Source organism: Syzygium oleosum, unplaced genomic scaffold (genome assembly GCF_021117445.2).
Source record: "Syzygium oleosum isolate NSW1041296 unplaced genomic scaffold, Sole_v2.1 Sole_v2.02, whole genome shotgun sequence".
Lineage (NCBI taxonomy): Eukaryota > Viridiplantae > Streptophyta > Magnoliopsida > Myrtales > Myrtaceae > Syzygium > Syzygium oleosum.
This window is the reverse complement of record NW_026607486.1, coordinates 20,652,324-20,674,250: the sequence shown is the minus strand read 5'-3', so window position 1 is coordinate 20,674,250 and position 21,927 is coordinate 20,652,324. Positions and strand designations below refer to the sequence as shown.

At 41.9% G+C, this 21,927-nt stretch overlaps 1 protein-coding gene across 1 annotated transcript; it reads right to left on the bottom strand.

Annotated features, from left to right (window-relative positions):
- Positions 1-10,792: 10,792 nt before the first annotated feature.
- On the bottom strand, positions 10,793-19,353 carry LOC115667417 (heterogeneous nuclear ribonucleoprotein 1-like). Its single transcript, XM_056308128.1, has 6 exons — positions 19,155-19,353; positions 11,850-11,933; positions 11,641-11,687; positions 11,449-11,551; positions 11,202-11,371; positions 10,793-11,110 (listed from the first exon to the last, which is right to left on the bottom strand). Exons 1-6 carry the CDS (start codon positions 19,351-19,353, stop codon positions 10,793-10,795), a joined length of 921 nt encoding a protein of 306 aa, XP_056164103.1.
- Between the last annotated feature and the right edge of the window lie 2,574 nt (positions 19,354-21,927).

The window sequence follows — 21,927 nt, the reverse complement described above, 5'->3', positions numbered from 1 at the left end:
GGATATTAAAAACTAGACAAAAGCAGTATTTGCTTTTATATATATAAGTATTGATAGGTGTACTTGGAAAATCTTAGTGATAAGCAAGCGCACGTGCAAAAATAGAATAGATATGTGAAAAAATATATAGGGAGTTTTTAGTGCGAGAGCAATGTACTTTTTAGCAAAAGTGTGTATAAGTGATGGATGGAGTTTATTTATAAATTTTGATTATTATTTTTCATTTGTCATAGATTATTATTACTTTTTTGGAGGGTATAATTTAGAATAAGAAGCCGGACCAAGTAATTTTTCAGTTATATTTTTAAATGGGTAGATGGAGTAGATGTATAAAGATATTCTGTGAGTTTTACGCTAGTAATTTTCGTTTAGGCAAACCACCTTAGGAAATTGGAAATCGGCGGTGAGCACGGCCCAACTTAATTTTCAGTCTAAAAGAGAAGGCCCACTCGATAAGTGCATATCGCATTTAACCAAAACCAAACACCCACCCAGGTTTAGCCCCACCACCTCTTAAATTTCTAGCTTTTTATTAGAGCTTCGGTTTTTTATTTTGATATCGTGTATTTAACGGGAGAATTATTAATAAAGTCCTAAATCTATTACACTTGTACTAATTCAGTCCTACACATTTTAATTTGATCAACTGAGTCCTAAATCTTTTGACGATTTGCCAATACAGTCCATTCGATAATTATGACTAGAAATTGCTGATGTGAATTCGGCTGTCCTACGTAACAATTTTTTTACTATTTATTTTTTAGTTTTTTCTTTAGTTTTCCCTTTTCTTTTTCTAGTGGTTGGTCACTGACCATCATGGTTGACGAGGGCGAGGGCCGAACCTCACCCAGGACCAGGTGACCTCACGAGGCCTCACCTTTGCCGGCCATCATTTGTGGTCGGGAGCCGACGACCGGCCAGTGTCGAAAAGAAAAGGGAAAAATAAAGAAAGAAAAGAAAAAAAATTATTAAAAGATTGTAAGTAAGTAAAGTGTCCTGTCAATTTACAAAGAGGATAAACGCTAACACCTCACACGAGCGTGTACCCTTTTTTGAGCATACTTGGGAAAATAGATAAGTTTGACCATCTTCTCTCTATTTAAAAAAAACATGAATTTCAAATTGCGGATCGATCAATCAAGAATTTAACAACCAATTAACCATGAAAAAAAAACACAATTAGGACAACAAATATTTAATTCACTGATTAAAAGTGTAAAGAGATGAAAATACTATTATCTCTATAGACCGCTTCAATGTTTTTTTTTAATTTTTAAAGCTTTTGATAAAGATAATTTATTAATACAGTGGAGTAGAGGTCTAAGTTAGTTGCGTATGCATTATCCCACAAATTTGTTCAATCTATCTTAGAATCTCTTTTAAAACAATGAGATTTCAGAATCTCTTTTATTCTTTTCTTTTGGAGTGTACCTTTTGAATATTAAGTTTTGTTTTGATGTTTTTTAGAAAAGTACCTTTTCCTGTCTTGTGACTTAATATACTATTTTCCAAAGGCTTTTTGCAAAATATCAACTGTCTAGCTTTTTTGTTCTTTCCAAAATTTTCTTTGCAAAATGTCTGAATTGTTGTTTGAAAACCGGGATGTTTCATTCTCCTAACACTTGACGATTTAAAACAAAATTGGCAGTTGGTCGAGTATTATAAACTTTTTTTCGCAATAGTGTTGGCAAATTCCATTTTGTTTCTAAAACAACATTTTGGTTTAGATTTTTCCACTGAATTTTAAAAGCAAGTATGATGTGGGCCTTCTTTTATTTTCAAGTTGATTCCAAATTTTGTAAATCATGGAACTTTTCTTCTTTGCTTGGATATTTATTACGTATAAACATCTTTGGGACTTAAGTTGCTTTTAAAGAACGTCATACATGTCATGTGCATTATTTCACGAATCTGTTCAACCTATTTGGGATTTCAGAATCCCTTTTTTTTCAAGGATAGGAAAATTATTAGAATGCTAATCTTTCTTTGTTTTTTTTTGGAATGTCCTTTTTGAGTACTAAGTTCTGTTGTAAAGTTTTCTGGGAAAGTACCTTTTCTTATCTTGTTAACTTTTTTTTTTTTTTGGTCGAAATGCAGATTTCCATTCATTCATTAAACAACGGATTACAAGAGTGAAGATGACTAGCGTCAATACAAAATAAATCCCAAAGAGATTGGGGCGGTCTAGACATCCAGTTGGCCGGAAGCTTCCCTTTTCGATGATTTTTGGCGATCCAGTCTGCTACTTGATTGGACTCGCGCGGACAGTGGACTAGAGAAACCCCCTTTAATTGGGAGAGTAACTTGTTGCATTCCTCAAACAGACTCCTCAAAGCCCATGGGCTCAAAGCTGGGTCAAGGGTGTATTTTACTGCAGCTGCGTTGTCTGACTGCACGCAGAATTCCAGCGTAGGATTGTTCTTCGTCGCTGCCTCTTCTCCCAAACAGCGCAGAGCTTCCTTCACTGTTGCAGCTTCAATTTCCAGCGGGGAGGAAGCAGACGCAGCTCTAGCAAACCCCACAGAACACACACCTCTGTGATCCCTGCATACCCCAGCCACCGATCCCTCTATTTCCCCTTCGATCCACGACCCATCTACGTTAAATTTCCAGCTTCCCTGTTCTGGGCATGTCCATCGCGCTGTCTTGGTTTTCGCCCGCCAGCTCCACGACACAGGTAAGTTTTGCTCCCGGTAGTTACCGTTTAGACTAATTGCTTCATCAACTATTGCTCCCGATCGTGGGCTAATATGATGGAAAACCCAGGCGTTCCTTGCCTTCCAGATTTGCCAGAGAATTCCTGCAAGCACCTCACGACCAGATTGTTCTGTGATGTTGGTAAGGGATTCATCAAACCATTTATCCATTCTTGATAAATTTGCTGGTGATACGTCCACTCGAAGCCTCGGATCTGACCAAATGTTGATTGTCCAGCTACAATGGGCGAATATGTGTTCTGTTGTTTCTGGGTTTTCCCGACAAATTGGGCATAAAGGGTCGGGTAAGGCCTTTCTTTTGTATAAATTCTCTGAAGTAGGCAGAGCGTTGTGACACATACACCACAGGAAGAACCGGATTTTTGGCTCGTTTTGTAGTTTCCATATCTTTGTCCATAGTGAGCGGGGCTGCTGATAAGAGGAGGACGCTAGATATGTATTTAGCTTGGTTGACACAGCTCGTAGCTTGGAATAACCCTGTTTTACCGAATATTCCCCTGATGAGTTTCCTGTCCAAATTTGTCTATCATTGTCCGGGATTGGCTTTAGCCGCATGGCCATAATTTCACTCTCAATTTCCCCTTGAAACATCCTTTGTAACTGATTAACATCCCATGTTTTTGTCTCCTGGTTGATTAGTTCTGCGACTTTTTGTGGGTCATCTCGGTTTGCTGGGCCGCCTATCAATCCCCTTTCCAGCCATATATCCTCTCTGATGTTAATGCATTCTCCATTCCCGACCAGCCATTTCACGTCTGGGCTTAAGGCATCTCTACCCATTAGTAAACTTTGCCACCCCCATGAGGGCCGGGATCCCTTTGTAGCTTTCCATAGATTTCCGTTGGGGAAGTAAATCCCTTTGAGAAGCTGGCTCCACAATGCTGTCGGGTCTTGAGCAAGTCTCCATGCTTGCTTTCCTAGCATAGCTTTGTTATAAGTAACTAGATCCTTAAAACCCAATCCACCATCTATTTTCCTTTCTTTGAGTATTTCCCATTTTTTCCAGTGGATGCCCGATTTAGATGAGTTCTGTTTCCACCAAAAGGAGGCTATTTTCTGCTCAATTGCCTTGCACACCGAAATGGGGATTTTGAATACAGACATTGCATATTGGGGAAGAGCTTGTACCACTGTTTTGATTAAGATCTCCTTGCCTGCTTTAGAGAGCAGCTTTTCCTTCCAGCCTTCCAACTTCATGTTAACCCTTGCTAATATCCACGCGAACATCTGTTTTTTTGTTTGACCCCAATCTGATGGAATGCCAAGATATTTCCCAGTTTTCTCCATGATTGGTACTCTTAGTTGAGCTACCAAGTTGCTTTTAAGGTTTTGAGGGCAGCTCGCGCTACAGAAAATCCCGGATTTGTTTAGATTGATTGCTTGTCCCGATGCGAAACAGTATTGGTTTAAGATATTGGCCAGATTTTGACATTCACCTATATTCCCATCCAGGAAGAAGATAGCATCGTCAGCGAATAACAAGTGTGACAGAGTAGGGCAGTTCCTGTTTAGTTTGATGCCTTTCAAACTCCCATCATCTACTGCCTTTCTTAGTAGGGACGACAGCATGTTCGCCATAATTATAAACAAGTAAGGAGATAGTGGGTCTCCTTGTCTAATTCCCCGAGAAGGTTGGAAGTACTTTAAGGGTTCTCCGTTCACTTTTACACTGAATGTGACCGAGGAGATACACTCTATCACCAATGACACCCACTCTTCACAGAAGCCCATTTTCTTCATGCTAGCAGAAAGGAAGTCCCACTCAACTCTATCGTAAGCTTTTTGCATGTCCAACTTTAGGATCGCCTGGAACTTCTTTTTTCTCTCCCGAACTCTTAGCTGATGAAGGATCTCCTGGACTATAAAAATATTATCTTGAATTTGTCTCCCGCTCACAAAGGCGCTCTGTTCTATTGCTATGAGTTTTGGGAGCCAGGGCTTAAGGCGATTGGCCATCACCTTAGAGATGATCTTGTAGCTGAAATTGCATAGGCTGATAGGTCTGAATTGTGTGATGCTTTCTGGGGATGTAACTTTAGGGATAATCACGATGTGTGTTTTGTTAAGCTTTGGGTCAAGGTGTCCTGATTGGAAGAAGGAGCTGACTAGTCCGTGTAAATCGTGCTGTAATTCCTCCCAATGATGCTGGTAAAATAGGTCATTCATCCTGTCAGGTCCCGGGGCCTTTGTAGCTCCTTGCTGAAATGTAGCTTGTTTTACTTCTTCTAAGGTGACCGGTGCCATCAAAGCCTCATTCATTTCTTCTTGGCTAGGAAAGGAACATTGGTTTAGAATTGGATTGAAGTTCCTGGTACCCACTGTCTTAAACAAGGAGTCATAATAACTGGCAATGTGCTGGCTAATAACTTTGGGGTCTCTACACCAATTATCATCAATTTCCAGCATTGAAATTTTGTTCCTTTGTCTTCTTTGGACAGTAGCTGCATGGAAATATTTCGTGTTTTTATCTCCCCACTTAATCCAATTAATGCAAGATCGCATACTTCAATATTGCTCTTCTTGTTGCCATAACTTTTGTATTTGCATTTTGATATGCTGCATTTCTTTTCTGCTTGTACCTCCATTTCCTGAATTTGTAAGGATCGTAAGTCTTCTTTTTAGGATCTCGATCTGGTTGTGGGCATTGGAGAATTTCTGCTTACTCCATAATTTCAAGGCTTCAGTGGTCTTTTCTAATTTTCTAGCAAACGGTATTGGGTTATCTTCCAGTTCACCCCAAGCTTCTTTCACCAGCTCCTTACACTCTGTATCGGCCAGCCAAAACGCCTCGAACTTGAATTCTTTTTTCCTTTTAATCCTGTTTGGTTGGAGGGACAACAGAATTGGACTATGATCGGACCCTATTGCAGGCAATGCAAAGGCTTCCGCATTTGGGAAGCACACTCTCCAGCTTATATTACAAAGGGCCCTATCTAACCTTTCCCGCACCAGTGCACTTCCTTCCCTGTTGTTGGCCCAAGTGAATGCACATCCCTTGCTTTCAATATCCATGAGTGAACATCTGTTTAAGCAATCTTGAAATGCTACTAGTCTGTAGTGCTCCGCTCCATTACCCCCAGATTTTTCCCAATGGTACAAGATCTCATTAAAGTCCCCCACACATATCCAAGGGAGTTGATTAGCTGCACTTATCATCTGCAAATGGCTCCACAGCCTGAGCCTATCCTGGAAGCTTGTGGGGGCATACAGAAAGGTGATACGCATGAGAGTTCCACTTTCTTGATCCCTGCATAGCAAGTTAATTACTTCTCTAGATGAATCTTCCACAATCACCGATACCTCTTCGTTCCACATCACTGCCAGACCCCCTGCAATTCCTACGGGATCGATAATTTCTATATTTTGGAAATTGGTTCTCCTCTTCACTTTGTCAACAACTGTTCTCTTGTTTTTAGTTTCCATCAGGAAGACTAAATCAGGCCTTTCTTGAGCCACTAAAGCTCTGAAATGCTGGACTGTCAGGGGATTGCCCAGCCCCTGACAGTTCCAGCTCAAAAGTTTCATATAATCCCCGGTGGCTTATTAGGGCTAGCCACCAGAGCCCAGTCATTTCTTCCATCGACCACCTTGATTGGAGCATCGAGGAGTGTCTCCTCATTAATGGAGGGGTAGAGGATCTGACATAATCCTTGCGGGTTGATTCTTTTCTCTTTCCTTGAAGCTGCCACTTTCTTAAAAGATTTCATTCCTTTCTTCACCTTTCCAGGGTGTTTCGAAATTCCACCCTTCTTCGTCGATTCTGACATGAACAACTGGGAATCTTGGTTTGTGCAATCAATCTGATTTTCTTCAGACAATCCAGCAGGTCGGATTCCCTTATTCAAACCCTCCTCCCTAGGTATGTCTTCAATCCGCCCAAAAACAGCCTTGCCTTTTGATGTAGATAGTGCAAGCTCTCTAGGGATGAGATCCCTTTGAGTTTCCGGAACTATCTCGTCTACTTCAGGGATAGGGATATTCTTGCCGTAGAAGATCTTCCAAAAAGGGCTAGGTTCTCGTACTTCCGCTCTCAACCATTGCCCAAATTTACCCCTACTGTTTTCATTGAGGCCTGATTCTTCAAAGGGAACTTCCTTGCAGTAGGACGCATAGTGCCCTATCCTCTCGCACGAGTAGCAGAAGTGCGGGAGTCTCTCGTATCTAAAATCCACCCAAATTTTCTTATGTTCCAGATCTACTAAGGTGCCTGTCTTTAATGGGTTGGCCAGATTCAAAAGAACTCGTGCTTTACAGCTTTTATTAGGGCCTCCTCCTCTTGCTTCTAGTTTCACTTCTAACACTTCGCCGATTTTCCTTGCCACTTCCCGAGCCACGTCTTCTGTTAACCTCCCTCGGGGTATACCTGCTAGTTGAACCCAAAAGGCGCAGTGCGTGAATTCGTAGCAATGGTCGGGGGTATCCGGATGACCTTGTTGGAGGACAAGTAAGTTACTCGAAAAGGACCAAGGGCCTGAATCCAAAATTCTCTGTTTTTCCTCTAAAGATGTAAAGGAAAAGGAGAAGAATCCCGGTTCAATGAGCTCACATTCTATTTGTTCCGTTTTCCATGATCTCTTCATTGTGTTAAGGAAAGCTTGAAAATTGACATTTGGCTTCGAGTACAATTTCCCATACAAAGTTAATGCGCATTCTTTTTGTTTTTCTACAGGGATGTCGCCTTTTATCAGCACAAGGTCGTCTACTGACCAAAGATCACCCAGTTCTCTACACAGGGCAGCCACCCGAGCTACATTATCATCTTCCTTTTCCATAGATTCTGGAGAAGGTGTACTACCCTCACCTGTTCTGAGAGAGGCACTAGCCGTCAGAACGCCAGAACGATCCCCATTCCTTTGAGCAAGACTAAGCTACACTTCTAGAGGTAGCGGCACGAAAGTGCTTTGGGTTACCCTGAATGCCAAAACTTAACTGGACTTGTGATTGACCAGCTTTAGGCGCTGGCTCCTGCATCTTCTGTTTCAGAACTGAAAATGTTGAGAAAGCGCTATTCCTCCCCCTGAGTTGAGAACGCTTCCCTTTCCTAAATAGAGAAAGGGATGGGAGGTGGAAAGGAAGGATGGGGATGACCGGGACCCTGGGGGTCGCGATCGGTGAGGGACACAACTTACAGGGGAAGCAGAAATGAAAGATGGGTGGTTGACTATACAGGAAGGGGGGGGGGGGGGCTCGCCGATCCTGAATTCACCGTGGTCCTACTGCTTGGAGTGGAAACCTACCGAAAGCAAGGAGGCAGGTCCCAGGTCAGAGCTTTCCACGCCTCAAAGGAAAGCGTTTACAACGGGGAGGGGGAGCTTGATTAGGGCATGACTAAGAGTAGATTTTTACGGACAGGAGTAATGGGGGAGAGGAGCGAATGGGATTACTCCCAAGTGACTTGGAGATAAGCGGTGTTGAAAGGGGGAATGACCAGTTAGGGTTTGAAGGAGGACTATCACCATTGGGATAGGGAAGGAGCTCCACTACGGAGAGCGTTGACCTCGTAAAACAAAACAATCTATTGGTTTATCTTGTTAACTTATTATACTATTTTGCGAAGGCTTTTTGCATAATTTCACTTTCTATCCACACAATTTAACTTTTTTTGTTCTTTCCATTCCAGAGTATCCTTTTCAAAATGTCGGACTTGTTATTTGAAATCCGGGATGTTTGATGATTTAAAACAAACTTGGCATATCGTTGTGGATTTATAAACCTTTTTTCGCAGCAGTGTTGGGAAGTTCCATTTTGCTTCTAAAATATCTTGGGTCATACTTTTCTACTGAATTTTGAAAGCAATTATTCTTTTGCCCAAGTCGATTCCAAATTTTGTAAATGATGAAACTTTTCTTCCTTATACCGATATTGTTTACTTTTAAACATCTTTGGGACATAAATGTGTTTTAAAGAACTTTATGCATATCACGAGCATAATTTGATGAGTTTGTTTAACCTATTTGGTAATTTCTTTTAAATCAGTGGGATTTCAGAATCTCTCTTTTTTCAAAGAAAGATGTTAGAATGTTAATTTTTTTTGAAGAATGTCTTATTTGAATATCAAGTTCTGTCGTAAAGATTTTTGGGACACCATTTTTGAAAGGCTCTTTGCAAAATCTTGTTTTCTATCCATACTGTCTAACTTTTTTTTTTGTTCTTTCCAAAGTACCCTTTTCAAAATGTCTTGACTTGCACTACAAAAAAACAAGGTTTTAGCGACGAATTTTGCGACAGAAAAAAATCCGTCGCTAATTCGGCGTCGCAAAATTTAGCGACGGAAAATGTCAATTTCCGTCGCTAATTTGTGACAAAAAAAAATTCGTCACAAAATTCGTCGCAAAAAATTTGTCGCAAATTAGCCATGAACTTTATTCGTAGCAAAATTCGTCGCAAATTAGCCACGAACTGTATTCGTCGCTAATTGTCCGTCGCAAAATTCGTCGCAAATTAGCCACGAACTGTATTCGTCGCAAATTAGCCACGAAGTGTATTCGTCGCTAATGTGCCACGAAATTTTTTTTTGGTCTCTAAATTGCGACGAAATGTTTTTTTTTTTGGTCTAAAAATTGCGACGAAATGTATTCGTGGCAAAATTCGTTGCTAATTTTTGATGAATTTTTTTTTTGGTCATTATTTGCGACCAACTGATCCGTGGTGAAATTCGTCACTAATTTGACATTCCAAATTTTGACTTTTGCCACAGACGTTGGTCCGGAACGGATTTAGTGATGATTTTTTATTAATTCTTTAGCGACAAAGTGTGCGACGAATATTGTTTACGGACGATTTGGATTTTAAATCTAATTAAAAGCAAAATTAATTTCTAGAATTTATATTTAACATTGATTAAATAATGGAGTAACTGTAGCTCCAACGGGCTCGGCGCGGCGGTCGGCCAATGAGCGAGGCCTCGGCACGGTCGTCGGCACGGCCCTCGACCACGGGCTAGGTGCTCGGCCACGGCAGGGCAAGTGGCCGGGCGAGCGGGGCGTGGCGACGGGCGACGGGCGACGGCCTAGGCGGCTAGGCCACGAGCGGGCATCGCCTCTTCCATAGCCTTTATTACCAGCATAAAAACCACTCACGCCATAACCACTAGGGGCACCATAGCTGCTGCTGCCTCCATAAGCGCCGCCACCATACATTGCGCCCCCAAAACCATAGCCATAACCATATCCACCATAGAATGCAGCCGAGCTTCCACCATAGCTTCCAATATAACTTCCATAGCCTCCATGACTGTCAAAACCTCCATAACCCCCGCCGAAATTTCTGCCTACTTTCCCAAATTTATTGTACGGCGGCCAATTCAGTCCTAAACCTTTTAAGTTTGCCAATTCAGTCCTAAACCTTTGAAATTCTTGCCAATTGAGTCCTTCCGGTCAATTTTGGCCGGCCGGCGCTGATGTGGCCGCCGGCTATCCGGTCAACGCTGACGTGGCAAATTTTAATTATTTTTTTTTCAATTTTTTAATCTTTTTTTTTTTTTCTGCTTTCTCCCCTCTGGCCGGACCGGCCAGAGGGGAAGGCCGGCGAGGCCTCTGGCGAAGCTCGCCCCGCCGGCCACCTGCGAGGGCAAGGGCAAGCCTCGCCGGCCCTTGGCTGGGCGAGGCGAGGTCGAGCCTCGTCATCGCCTGGGTCGCGATCACCATCGCGACGGCGAGGCGAGTTGAGGTCGAGCCTCGCCGTCGCTTGGGTCGCGACGGTGAGGTCGAGCCTCGCCCAGATCTGGCGAGGCTCGACCTTGCCGTCGCGATCCAGGCAACGGCGAGGCTCGAGCCTCGCCTCGCCCCTCACCCAGCCAAGGGCCGGCGAGGGTGGCCGGCGGGGCGAGCTTCGCCAGAGGCCTCACCGGCCCTCCCCTCTGGCCGGTCGCCGGACCGGCCAGAGGGGAGAAAGCAGAAAAAAAGAAGAAGAAAAAGAAAAAAAAAGATTAAAAAATTAAAAAAATAATTAAAATTTGCCACGTCAGCGTTGACCGGAAGGACTGAATTGGCAAGAATTTCAAAGGTTTAGGACTGAATTGGCCGCCGTACAATAGGTTTAGGACTGATTTGACAATTTTCCCATATCCACTAGGTTTAGGCCACCATAGCTGCTGCTGCCTCCAAAAGCACCGCCACCATACATTGGGCCCCCAAAACCATAGCCATAACCATATCCACCATAGAATGCAGCCCAGCTTCCACCGTAGCTTCCAATATAACTTCCATTCCATAACTGTCAAAACCTCCATAACCACCGCCGAAATTTCTGCCTACTTTCCCACCAAACCCATATCCTGGATAATATTCTTTAGCGTAACCACCCGCACTGTTGTTGAAACTGCCTCTGAATTTGGATTGGCTTCCACTGTAGTCACTACCTCCCCTTTTTGGTTCAGCCTTCTTAATTTCAACCTAAGCATTATGGTCGGAGCCACGTCAGAAGCTGCTCATCTCCGATGAACAGGAGGAGGAAGTTTCCTCCCAGTTAGGAATTATAACTCACCTGTTTCCCTCCAAGTTCATGTACTTTGCCTTCTGATATTATCCTTTCAACAGCATCTTCTTCAGCAAATGTGACAAACCCAAAGCCTCTAGACCGTCCAGTCGTGTGGTCTAGCATTATCTGATGCTCAACTATGCCACCATAGAAAGAGAAGTACTCCTTCAACTCATCTGCAATAGTAAAGCATGGTGTCAACTGATAAATTCTCGTGTCTCAGAGAGACAAAATCAAATGCGGGATATGCCACCTTCGCTTAGGAATGCTGGGAGTCCACCGACAAAGATTTTTTTTGTCCTTAACGCCGATTTTCCTTCCATATCCTCCCGGGGGATCGTTCTCTTCACTTCTACCTGACATGATACAACATCCAAGAAAGCTCTAACATGACAAGGAAGTTGTTTTGCGCAGTAGAAAAATTGACTGGGACAGAGAATATTACCTCTCTACCGTCTATGACGTGGCATTCCTCTAAAACCTTATCAGCAACTGATGAATATTACACAGAAGAGTTAGAGCCTACATTAATTTATCGTGTTGATGTAGGCTCTAACTCTTCTGTGTAATATTGTACTTTTCTGATGCAATGGAAGGTTCGATTTAGCAAAAAAAAAAAAACTGATGAATCAGCAAATGTGACAAATTCAAAACCTCGAGGCCTTCCAGAATACTTGTCCATCATAATCACAGAGTCAGCAATTTCTCCATACTTGCTAAAATAATTAGTGAATCTGTCTGAAAAAAAAATACACAAAATGCTACAAGGTTGAACAGTGTATTGGTACTTATCTATATTTGAACAGATGGCATGGTCAACATTACAACTTGGCAATACTAAAAACATGTTTACGTTTTTCATGATTAAATATCCTGTTCAATGCTGCATCCACTCCTAATGCACCTATAACCCCCGTCTCAATCTTGAAACATGTTTAGGTGCACAAGTACTAGCCCTTGCAATTATAGGTTATTACTGACGTGTGCATGCCATGTTTGAGGAGTGACGCCGTTGCTGAAGCCAGAGGTATGCATTCAGCGAGGAACAGAAGACGGGAAAGTATCCAAATAGATGAGCAGAAGATCTCCTTAGCATCAAAATCAAATCAAAAAAAGACAGTAATTCATGTAATTACTTGTCGAATTTAATTATAGGATAAGAGGACATAGACAGGGATTATGCCGATTATCAAAACTATATAGATCACAAATCAAGTGATGAGAAGTTGGCGAGACACATCGGAAGATAAGGATCTCTCAGGGCAGCCAAGAATAATCATCGACATTTCACTACTCTGGAAAGGACAGTGCGCAAGCACAAATTGAAATCTACAATGAGGACCGAAGATGATTTGGTTACTTCCTATTATCCACTTCATGGGACTTCTAGACATTCCCCTAAGACAGAAGAATTCAAACTTCTTAAAATGGGCGAAGAAGGCGAACGGGTTGTCTTCCTCGTAATGGCTCTGGCCTCCGTAATCCTCCATCGCAAAAGGGCGAAGAAGACAAGAAAAAGAAAAAGAAAAAGGGAGAGAGAGAACGGGAGGAAGGATGGGCGGGAATTTTTTTTTTTATGGGCAGGAATTTTTCCTGTTTTTTTGGTCAAATCCGTCGCAAATTTGCGACAGATTCCAAAAATAAAGGGCATTTTCCAATCCGTCGCAAAATCCGTTGCAAATTTGCGACGGATTTATTTTCCGTCGCAAATTTGAGACGGATTTATTTTTCCGTCGCTAATTTGCGACGGATTTATTTTTCCGTCGCTGATTTGCAACGGAATTAGCGATGGAAATGTTTATACCGACCAATTTTTCGAATCCGTCGCTAATTCCGTCGGAATCTTGAGTAGATATGCTTCTACACTTTTACATACAATGACACATTACTCGTATTTGACGAATTAGTAAATGTCATGATCTAATTCGTCTAAGGGTGGCAAGTCTGGTGATGTTTTTTTTTTTTCATTAGAGCAGCGAAGGAATGTCAAACAACTACGGGAGGTTGTTGCGAAATGGGCCGATGTGACTAGCATTACTAACACTGTGGAGAAACATGACTGATGTGGATATCGTTGTTACAAACAGACTCGATTGACGCTTTCTCAAATAATAATAGGGCTCTGATACCAAGTCAAGAATGTGATAAAAAAAATTAAGAGCAATATATATATCATTGTCAAATGAAGAGTACACGAACCTATTTATCGGTTTTATAGGATGACTATCTAAAAGGGAAAATATCAATTACAATCAATTAAAGGAAATATATGGAATCTTCTAAATATTTCTCTAATAGAATGCATGTCCTCTATTCACTCATCATTCAGATGTAACCCTTTAGGAGTAATTAATCTAATTGGTTAGATCAAATTGGTTAAGTCTAAATAAGAATATCTCTTTTATATGATCTCCTATAGATATCCCTATATAAATATATTGACTTTACATTTCATACATCCACCCGATTCCGATCTATTTGAAAATTGCTATAATTTATTTACCCATATATTTACGCATACATAAGAGCTACGTGCGGAGGAAATCACCATATTCAACTAAATAGATGTCTGTGTTATCTATATCTAAGTCTTGAAAAAAAATAAGATAAGATTTGCATCTATCGAATCTAAAAAAGCTTATTTGGGACGAGAACATTTTAAGAGATTATCTAATATCTTGAGTTTATAATAGATCTTCTTATCTAATTTGAATTTGTAATATCTAATATCTCTTAGAATTGGACGTGTAGCAAATCGTCCAATCTCTTTTGAATTTGAAGTTGTGACAATCATCCAATTTAGTTTGAATTTCAATTAATAATTGTTAGTTTGCATTAGATTGATTTCATTAGGCAATATTTAGTTTGTCTTGTGATGGAGTATATTCCTTACGTAGTCCTCGTCCTTATCACGAGAGATTGAGACATGGTAATCATCGTGATTAGACTTAGAAGAACTTAGGTTTAGTTTTAGAACACTAAATAAAAATAAGGTTTTAGCGACGAATTTTGCGACGAAAAATTTGGCAAAATTCATCGCTAAACGAATTTGCGACGAATCCGTCGCAAATTTGTGACGGATTTATTTTCCGTCGCAAATTTGAGACGGAAAATAAATCCGTCGCTAATTCCGTAGCTAATTTGCGACGGAATATAAATCCGTCGCAAATTTGCCACGGAATTTCCGACGGATTTATTTTCCGTCGCAAATTTGCGACGGATTTATTTTCCGTCGCTAATTTGCGACGACTAATTTTCCGTCGCAAATTCCGTCGCTATTTTTGCGACGGATTTATTTTCCGTTGCTAATTTGCGACGAATTTTTATTTCGTGGCAAATTCCGTCGCAAATTAGCGACGAAAACTTTCCGTTGCTAATTTGCGACGGATTTATTTTTCGTTGCAAATTTTGTCGCAAATTAGCGACGAAAAATTTTCCGTCGCTAAATTCCGTGGCAAAATCCTTGTTTTTTTGTAGTGTTGTTTGAAAAATCAATCAAGTTCCTATGGCTTGATGCAATGCTTTCTGTGGTGCTTCTGATATCTTGTCTATAAATGATTTTGATCCAGCTGAGTGGTTTTTACGAACTATTAATTTTATCAGTTGTAAAAAATTTACAAACCACAAAGCACTGGCAAAATAAGACATAATTCAGCCGAAATGCCTTACTAAAAAGTGTCCGAGTGTTTTTCAACTATGAGAGCGTGCCAGTCGAAATACTAGTACCTGTTGAGACCTATTGCTTCGTTGCTTTTCCAAAGATATTGATATGTTGGTTAGAGGGTTTGGGTCTTCGGAGATGGGAGATCCGTTCGCGTTCTCATAAGCTAATAACGTCGAGTCAATTTCCCTTCAGGAATTTTCAGGTTGATGTTTTGCAAGTTAGAGAACAACTTAATTCATTTAAGGAGGCAAACGTGATATAGCGGGATTCGAGAGTATTGCGATTTTTGGAGAGATATCAAGAGTATTGATTTTTATAACTCTTGAAGGCGAGTTGATTGCGGAATGATTTCCATAATTTTTGGTGATTAAAAGTGTAAAGAGATAAAAATACCATCATCTCTATAGACTGCTTCAATGTTTTTCTTTTTCAAGCTCCTTGATAAACATAATTTATGAATACATTGGAGGTCTAAGTTAGTTGCGTAAACTTGAAGTGCAATTTTTTTACGCAATTAATCGATATATCAATTTTTTTGGGTCAGAGTCAATATATAAATTAATTAATATAATTGAGGTGGCGTTCGCATGAAGTTACCTTCTTAACCCTCCCGTCTCTCCCTGATCCAACGGTCACAAAGATTTTGAATCCTCACGCCTTGACAGACTCACGTCACTTCATCTCTCAGACCACCACCTCCTCCTCCTGTCCTCTCGTCTTCTTCATCTTCGTCCGTGCTTTCATCTTCCACTTCTCACTCCCCCCACCCCTCTCTCTCTCTCTCTCTCTCTCTCTCTCTCGAGTTCCAACACGGTCGAACGAGCGGCCCACGGAGCCAGATTCGGCTCTGCATGCGGCGGATCATCTTTGATGGTATACCCATAGAGAGAGGAAGGCGACTGCGGTCAGTGGGCTTGAAGCGCGGCTGAGCGATGGCTCGTGGGATGAAGATTCCAGGGTATTGCTAGATGGATGTCGAGGGGCGCTTCATTCTGTGAGTACCTGGAAATTCAGTCTCTCCCTGGATGCTTCTCGTTTTCGTGGATGACGATGACGTTTCCTTGAAATTTTTTGACTTGTCGTTTCTCCTGTTCTGGTTTTGTTGGGCGTTCTGCAGTTGCAATCTTCTCGCACATTTCTTGAATCTTTTTTTTTTTAGGATTGTGTGAACGGGTGTCGTTGCTTGACGATGATGCCGTGAGTTTCATATGCTTTCAAATCTTCGTACTATTTCTGGCTTTTGGTGAGGACTTTGCGCTTGTGCTTTGTTCATTAATTTTCTTGCCCAAAAAGATTGCGCTATAATTAGACACAGATGTGCTTCCGGCAAATAATCGTTTTCTAAATTGGGTTGCTAGCAAATCTTCCACAACATTCCTGCTTCGAGATCTGTTATACTTATATAGCTGATACTGTACCCAGAGATGCACTTGCTGAAATGATTAAAGAGAAACACAGTCTAATTTTAAACAACGGGGATGGCTTTTTTTATCCATGATGTCTGACTTTTTTTTTTATCGTACCGGTTTACGGAATACCATCTTCCAAATTTTTGAACTTATTGTCCCAAAAATCAGAACTTTTCATGCTTTTCTTAAATATTTTCAGTCATCTTGGATAGATTGTCTGCAATAAACCGTTTCTCTTGAAACCTCTATGATGATTTTTCTTCGTGAGTGTTATCCTTACTGTGCTTTTCTCAGCAGCACTTTACAAGATATCCTTTTCCATCCAATAATATTTCGCTTTCTTGAATTTTCTCAGTCGTTTACGATAAATATCTGCGACAACCTGTTTCTCTTAAATCCTAGGGTCTCTAACAAGGCTTTATGATTTTTTTTATTCCAGATGTTAAACTTTTGCGATTTTCCCAAAAACACTTTGCAAAATATTTTGTTTCTATCGATATAATCTAACATTTTTTGTTCTCATAGTAATTTTCACAGTAATGATTTTGAAATGTCTGGCTTGTCTTAAATCCTAGGGTCTCTAACAAGACTTTATGATTTTTTTATTCCAGATGTTATACTTTTGCGATTTTCCCAAAAACACTTTGCAAAATAATTTTTTTCTATCAATATAATCTAACATTTTTTGTTCTCATAGTAATTTTCAAATTAATGATTTTGAAATGTCTGGCTTGTTTGAAAAACGAATGTTTCGTACTTGAACACTATTTGTATGATTATAAACAAACTTTGTAGTTGGTCGAGGATGGAATTTTCTAGACCATTTATCCTTGCCTTTTACTCGTAGTGCATTGGCATTTTATCATTGTATCACGGGTCGATCGATTCACAACGATCCCACACCCGTGCGGTCTTAGGATCACTCCCAAGTTAGCCTTGCACACCCACACATTCGATTTACAATAATAGAGAGAAGCGTAGTAGTATTTCCTTACAAATGAGCATGTACAAATGAAGGGGGAGGGTCCCCTATATATACAAGTGCGGGTCTAATCTGATCCGTTAACCCCCTCATGATCCAACGTGGTGTTTGAACCAATACAATCATTACATAGCTACTCAAGAAGTTCCAAAGGCCTTAAGGGTGTGGGGAAGCTCAAGGGACGCCTGCCAAGGAAAGCTACAGGGTCGTTTGTCAGAGGCAACTGAAGGGTCGCGGACGGTGGTCGCGCCTAGTCACGGATGAGCCACTTCCCATGCACGAAAGGGGCAACGTCTCGTTCACGGATGGGCTCGGAGGCCTTCGCTCTCTTGCGCCATGTCATTCTCCCTCACCTAATCGGGCGGCGCCCTCGTCGCGTCTTCGGCATGAAATGTGTCAATATGCTTCCAGAACTGCCAAAGAGCTTCGGAGAGTTCCCAGCTTCCTTCACTCTCCAGAAGACCTCTCCATCAGACCAAATATTCTCGCCTCGGCGCCCAATACTTCTTTCGTATGATCTGATCAACCATGAGGAAGACCCGGACCGAGGGGAATCGCAGCGGGGGCAAGTCTAGCTTGTATGCGACCTTTCCAACCCGTTTGATCACTCAAAAAGGCCCCTCGTAGCGACAGATCAAGCCTTTGTGCACGTCCCTGTATCAGAGGACCTCGTGTCGCTTGGCCAAAACTAGGTCCCCGACCTGGAATTCCATGTGCCGTCGCTTCTTGTCGGCCCATTTCTTCATGCGTTTGGAGGCCTTGTGTAGGCACGCCTGCGCCAAGTCTGCTTGCTCATGCCACTCCTTGGAGACCTGGATGGGCTATTCCCCCGATAGCCCGAGGCAACCGTGTTTGGAGTGAGCGGTTGCTGCCCCGTCACGATCTCAAACGGGCTTTGGTTTGTGGACTCGCTCCGCTGTAAGTTGTACGAAAACTAAGCCACATCAATTAGTCTCGCCTAATTTGCTTGCGTTGTGCTCACATAGTGCCGGAGGTATATTTTGATAAGTGCATTCACCCTCTCTGTCTGTCCATCGGTTTGAGGATGCAAATTCATGGATAAGTTGAGATTCGACCCCAATAACTTGAAGAGCTCGGTCCAAAACCTCCCGGTGAACCGAGGATCGCGATCACTCACGATCGTCCGTGGGACTTCCCAATAGTTAACAACGTGCTTGACGAATAGCTTGGCCGCCTCCTCGGTTGGACAATCCTTTGTTGCGGGCACGAATGTCGCGTATTTAGAGAATCGGTCCACTACGACCATGAGGGTTCGACATCCTTCGTACTTGGGTAAATTCACAATGAAATCTATGGAGACACTCTCCCATGGACATTCCGGGACGGGAAGTGGCTCGAGGAGACCCAACGGCGAACGTTGTTCGATCTGATCCTATTGACTCACGAGACATGTTTTGACATACACGTCAACGTCGTCCTGCATGTGAGGCCCGTAGTATTGGTCCTCAACGAGCGCCATTTGGAATCGTGGCACTTTTACAGCACTTCCTTCCTTAGTTTTCCGTAGAGCGACACATATAGTTGCCGTCCCTTGGTGTAGAGGAGTTTGCCCTCCCACCAGAATTGCCTGGTTTTGCCTTCTCGCTCGTACTCAAGGAGTTGCCGGGCCGTTGGATCATGCTTGAGTCTTTCCTTGATACGGTTGATCCATGGGCAGCTAGGTCAACTTATGATGCTGGCCAACTCCGACCTCTGGTTCAAAACATTGGCCATTGAATTGGCCTTTCCTGGTTTATACTCCAACATGTAGTTAAACTCGGCCAGGAAGTCTTACCACCGAACTTGTTTCGAACTCAGCTTCTTTTGGGTATGAAAGTAGCTCGTAACCACGTTATCCGTCCGCACGACGAACTTCGATCCCGGGAGATAGTGCCTCTACGTACGAAGGCAGTGTACCACCGCAATCATCTCCTTTTCTTGGACCGTATAATGCCGCTCAATCTCATTCAACTTCCGAGACTCGAACGCCACCGGGTGTCCATCCTGCATGAGAACACCACCTATCGCAAAATCGAAAGTGTCAGTCTCTTCCTCATATGGCTTGGCATGATCGGGCAGCACGAGCATTGGCTCCTCGGTCATGGCCCGCTTCAACTGATCGAACGCTTCTTGACATCGATCCGTCCACTCCTAGGGCCTTTCTTTCTTCAACATATCCGTAAGTGGCATGGTGATGCTTGAATATCCCCGAACAAAGTGTTAATAGTAATTTGTGAGGCTGAGAAACGACCTCAGCTCAGTCACCTTGGTCAAGGGCTCCAATTCGACAATGGTACGAATCTTGGCCACGTCCATCCCCAACGAGATGCCCTAAGAACGGTACCACCCGTTGGGCGAATGCACATTTCTCGCGTTTAACGAACAGGTCGTTCTCACGCTAGATCTGGAAGACTCGCCTCAAGTGCTTGATGTGCTCCTTCTAGCGTCCAGTTATAGACAACAATGTCGTCAAGATAAACCACAACAAACCGGTCAAGGAACGGGTTAAGTACCTTGTTCATTAAGGTGCAGAATATGACCGGCGCATTGGTCAAGCCAAATAGCATAACGAGGAACTCATATGACTTGTATCGTGTCACACATGCGGTCTTCGACTCGTCCCCTTCGGCGATCCGTACTTGGTAGTAACCCGACCAAAGATTAAGCTTGGTAAATCAGCGAGCTTCCCCAAGCTGATCGAATAAATCTGCAATGAGGGAGATCGGCTACTTGTTCTTTTATGATAAGCTTGTTCAAAGCCCGGTAATCGATGCACATACGGAGGGATTATACAAGGAACTTAGGGGGAGAAATCCAGAAAGTACTATTACATTGAATGTTGAAAAACCTGATATGCAATCTAAGACATTGTTTGAGAAGAGTACATCTGTTTTGCTGCATGTAAGAAAGGGTTCCTTGGTGGATGTATAAAAGTTATGGGATTAGATGGTTGTTTCTTAAAGGGAATTTGTCAAGGTCAGGTCTTGTGTGCTTAGAAGGGATGCCAACGATTAGATGTTCCCAATTGCTTGAGTGTTTGTTAGAGTTGAGAGTAGCGACACTTGAACGTGATTCTTAGCAAATTTGATATATGATCTTAATATTTTCAGTATATATGAACAAGGTTGGGTCATAATTAGTGACAAACAAAAGGTAAGTCCTATATTTAATTTTTATTTGTTATGCTTATTAGATAATCACACTTGTAATATATTCTATTGCAATCATTTTTTGTAAGGCCCTTGTATAAGGTGTAGTTGACTTGTTGCCTATAGCTAAGTATAGGATGCGTACGAGATGCTTCTATGCTAATTGGGGCAAGAAGTATAAGGAGATACACATGCAAATACTGTTTTGGTAGTGTACTAAGAGCAGTAGTATGATGGAGTATGACGACCACTCTCAGGCATTGAAAAAATATCATATTCCATATCATGACTTGGTTCAAGCAAGGCTAAAGCACTAGTCAAGGGCGTTCTTCACCACTGATGTGAAATGTGACATTGTTGACAATAACTTATGCAAAGAATTCAATGGAAGAATCATACATACTAGGTAAAAGTCCAAAAGTCCATTTACAATAGTATGTTAGAGGAAATACGGATAATGATAATGACAAGGATTCATACACAGATGGATGCATGTACTAGGTGGAGAAAGGGCTGTGGTTGAAGAATCGTAAGAAATTTAGAAAAAAATAGAGTTGGTGCAACATACTGCCATGTGATCAAAAATGGTGAGATTGGATATGAAGTGATGGACAAGGGCAAGAACCACGTGGTGGATGTGTTCAAGAGAGACTGCTCTTGTAGAATATGGTAGTTTACTGCTACCACTGCCTGTACGTCTCTGAATCTACAAAGAATATATTTGTGTAAAGTCTTGTGGATGAAGCAAGCATGATACAATGGAAATATGGATGCACTAATCGAAATTTTTCGCCTTGAAAATCGTGTTTGCGATGATGTAGACCCAGTCTTCTTAATTGGGCATATTGAACTGTTATGTCCCGTCTTAAAGAAGTTCGTCATGTCATCTTCATTTCGATCCTTGATATCCTAGCTCCATTTGCCCACTCACTTTCCTCCCTTGTTCTTTTTTGTTTACGTCTGTCGGCCTTCACCTTGGCTGGAAGTGGGTCAGGTGGCTCCATATTAGTTTGTTTCCAAAATTTCTCTCCTGGAACTGACATCATTATGTTTTGATATGCAGCTAAGAACTTGGTCTTCTTATAAAACTCATCAACATAGTCATATATGCATATGATTTATAGTAGAAAGGGAATTAGGACAAGGGATGATAGTAAGCTGCCATCTTGAGAGCAGTCTCTCTTGAACAGATCTACCACATAGTTCTCACCCTTATCCATTTCCTCATATCTAGTCTCACAATTCTATATTGCATGGCAGCATGTCGCACAAACTCTATTTTCTTCTAACTTTCTAACGGTTCTTAGACCATAGTCCCTTCTCCACCTAGCACATGCATCCTTCTGTGTATGCATACTTGTCATTATCATATCCGCATTTCCTCTAACATACTCTAAATAGACTTACACCTGGCATGTATGATTCTTCCATTGAATGACTTGCATAAGTTGTTGTAAAAAATGTCACATTTCACATCAATGGTGAAGAACGCCCTGGATCGGTGCTTTGGCTTGGTTTGAACTAAGTC

Excerpts from the sequence above, each read along its gene's own strand:
- LOC115667417 (XM_056308128.1), bottom strand. The coding sequence starts at position 19,353 with ATGACCGAGGAGCCAATGCTCGTGCTGCCCGATCATGCCAAGCCATAT. Across the intron at positions 11,552-11,640 it reads ACGTCATAGACGGTAGAGAG|GTAGAAGTGAAGAGAACGAT; the intron begins GTAATATTCTCT and ends GTATCATGTCAG. Across the intron at positions 11,372-11,448 it reads CCCAGCATTCCTAAGCGAAG|ATGAGTTGAAGGAGTACTTC; the intron begins GTGGCATATCCC and ends TTACTATTGCAG.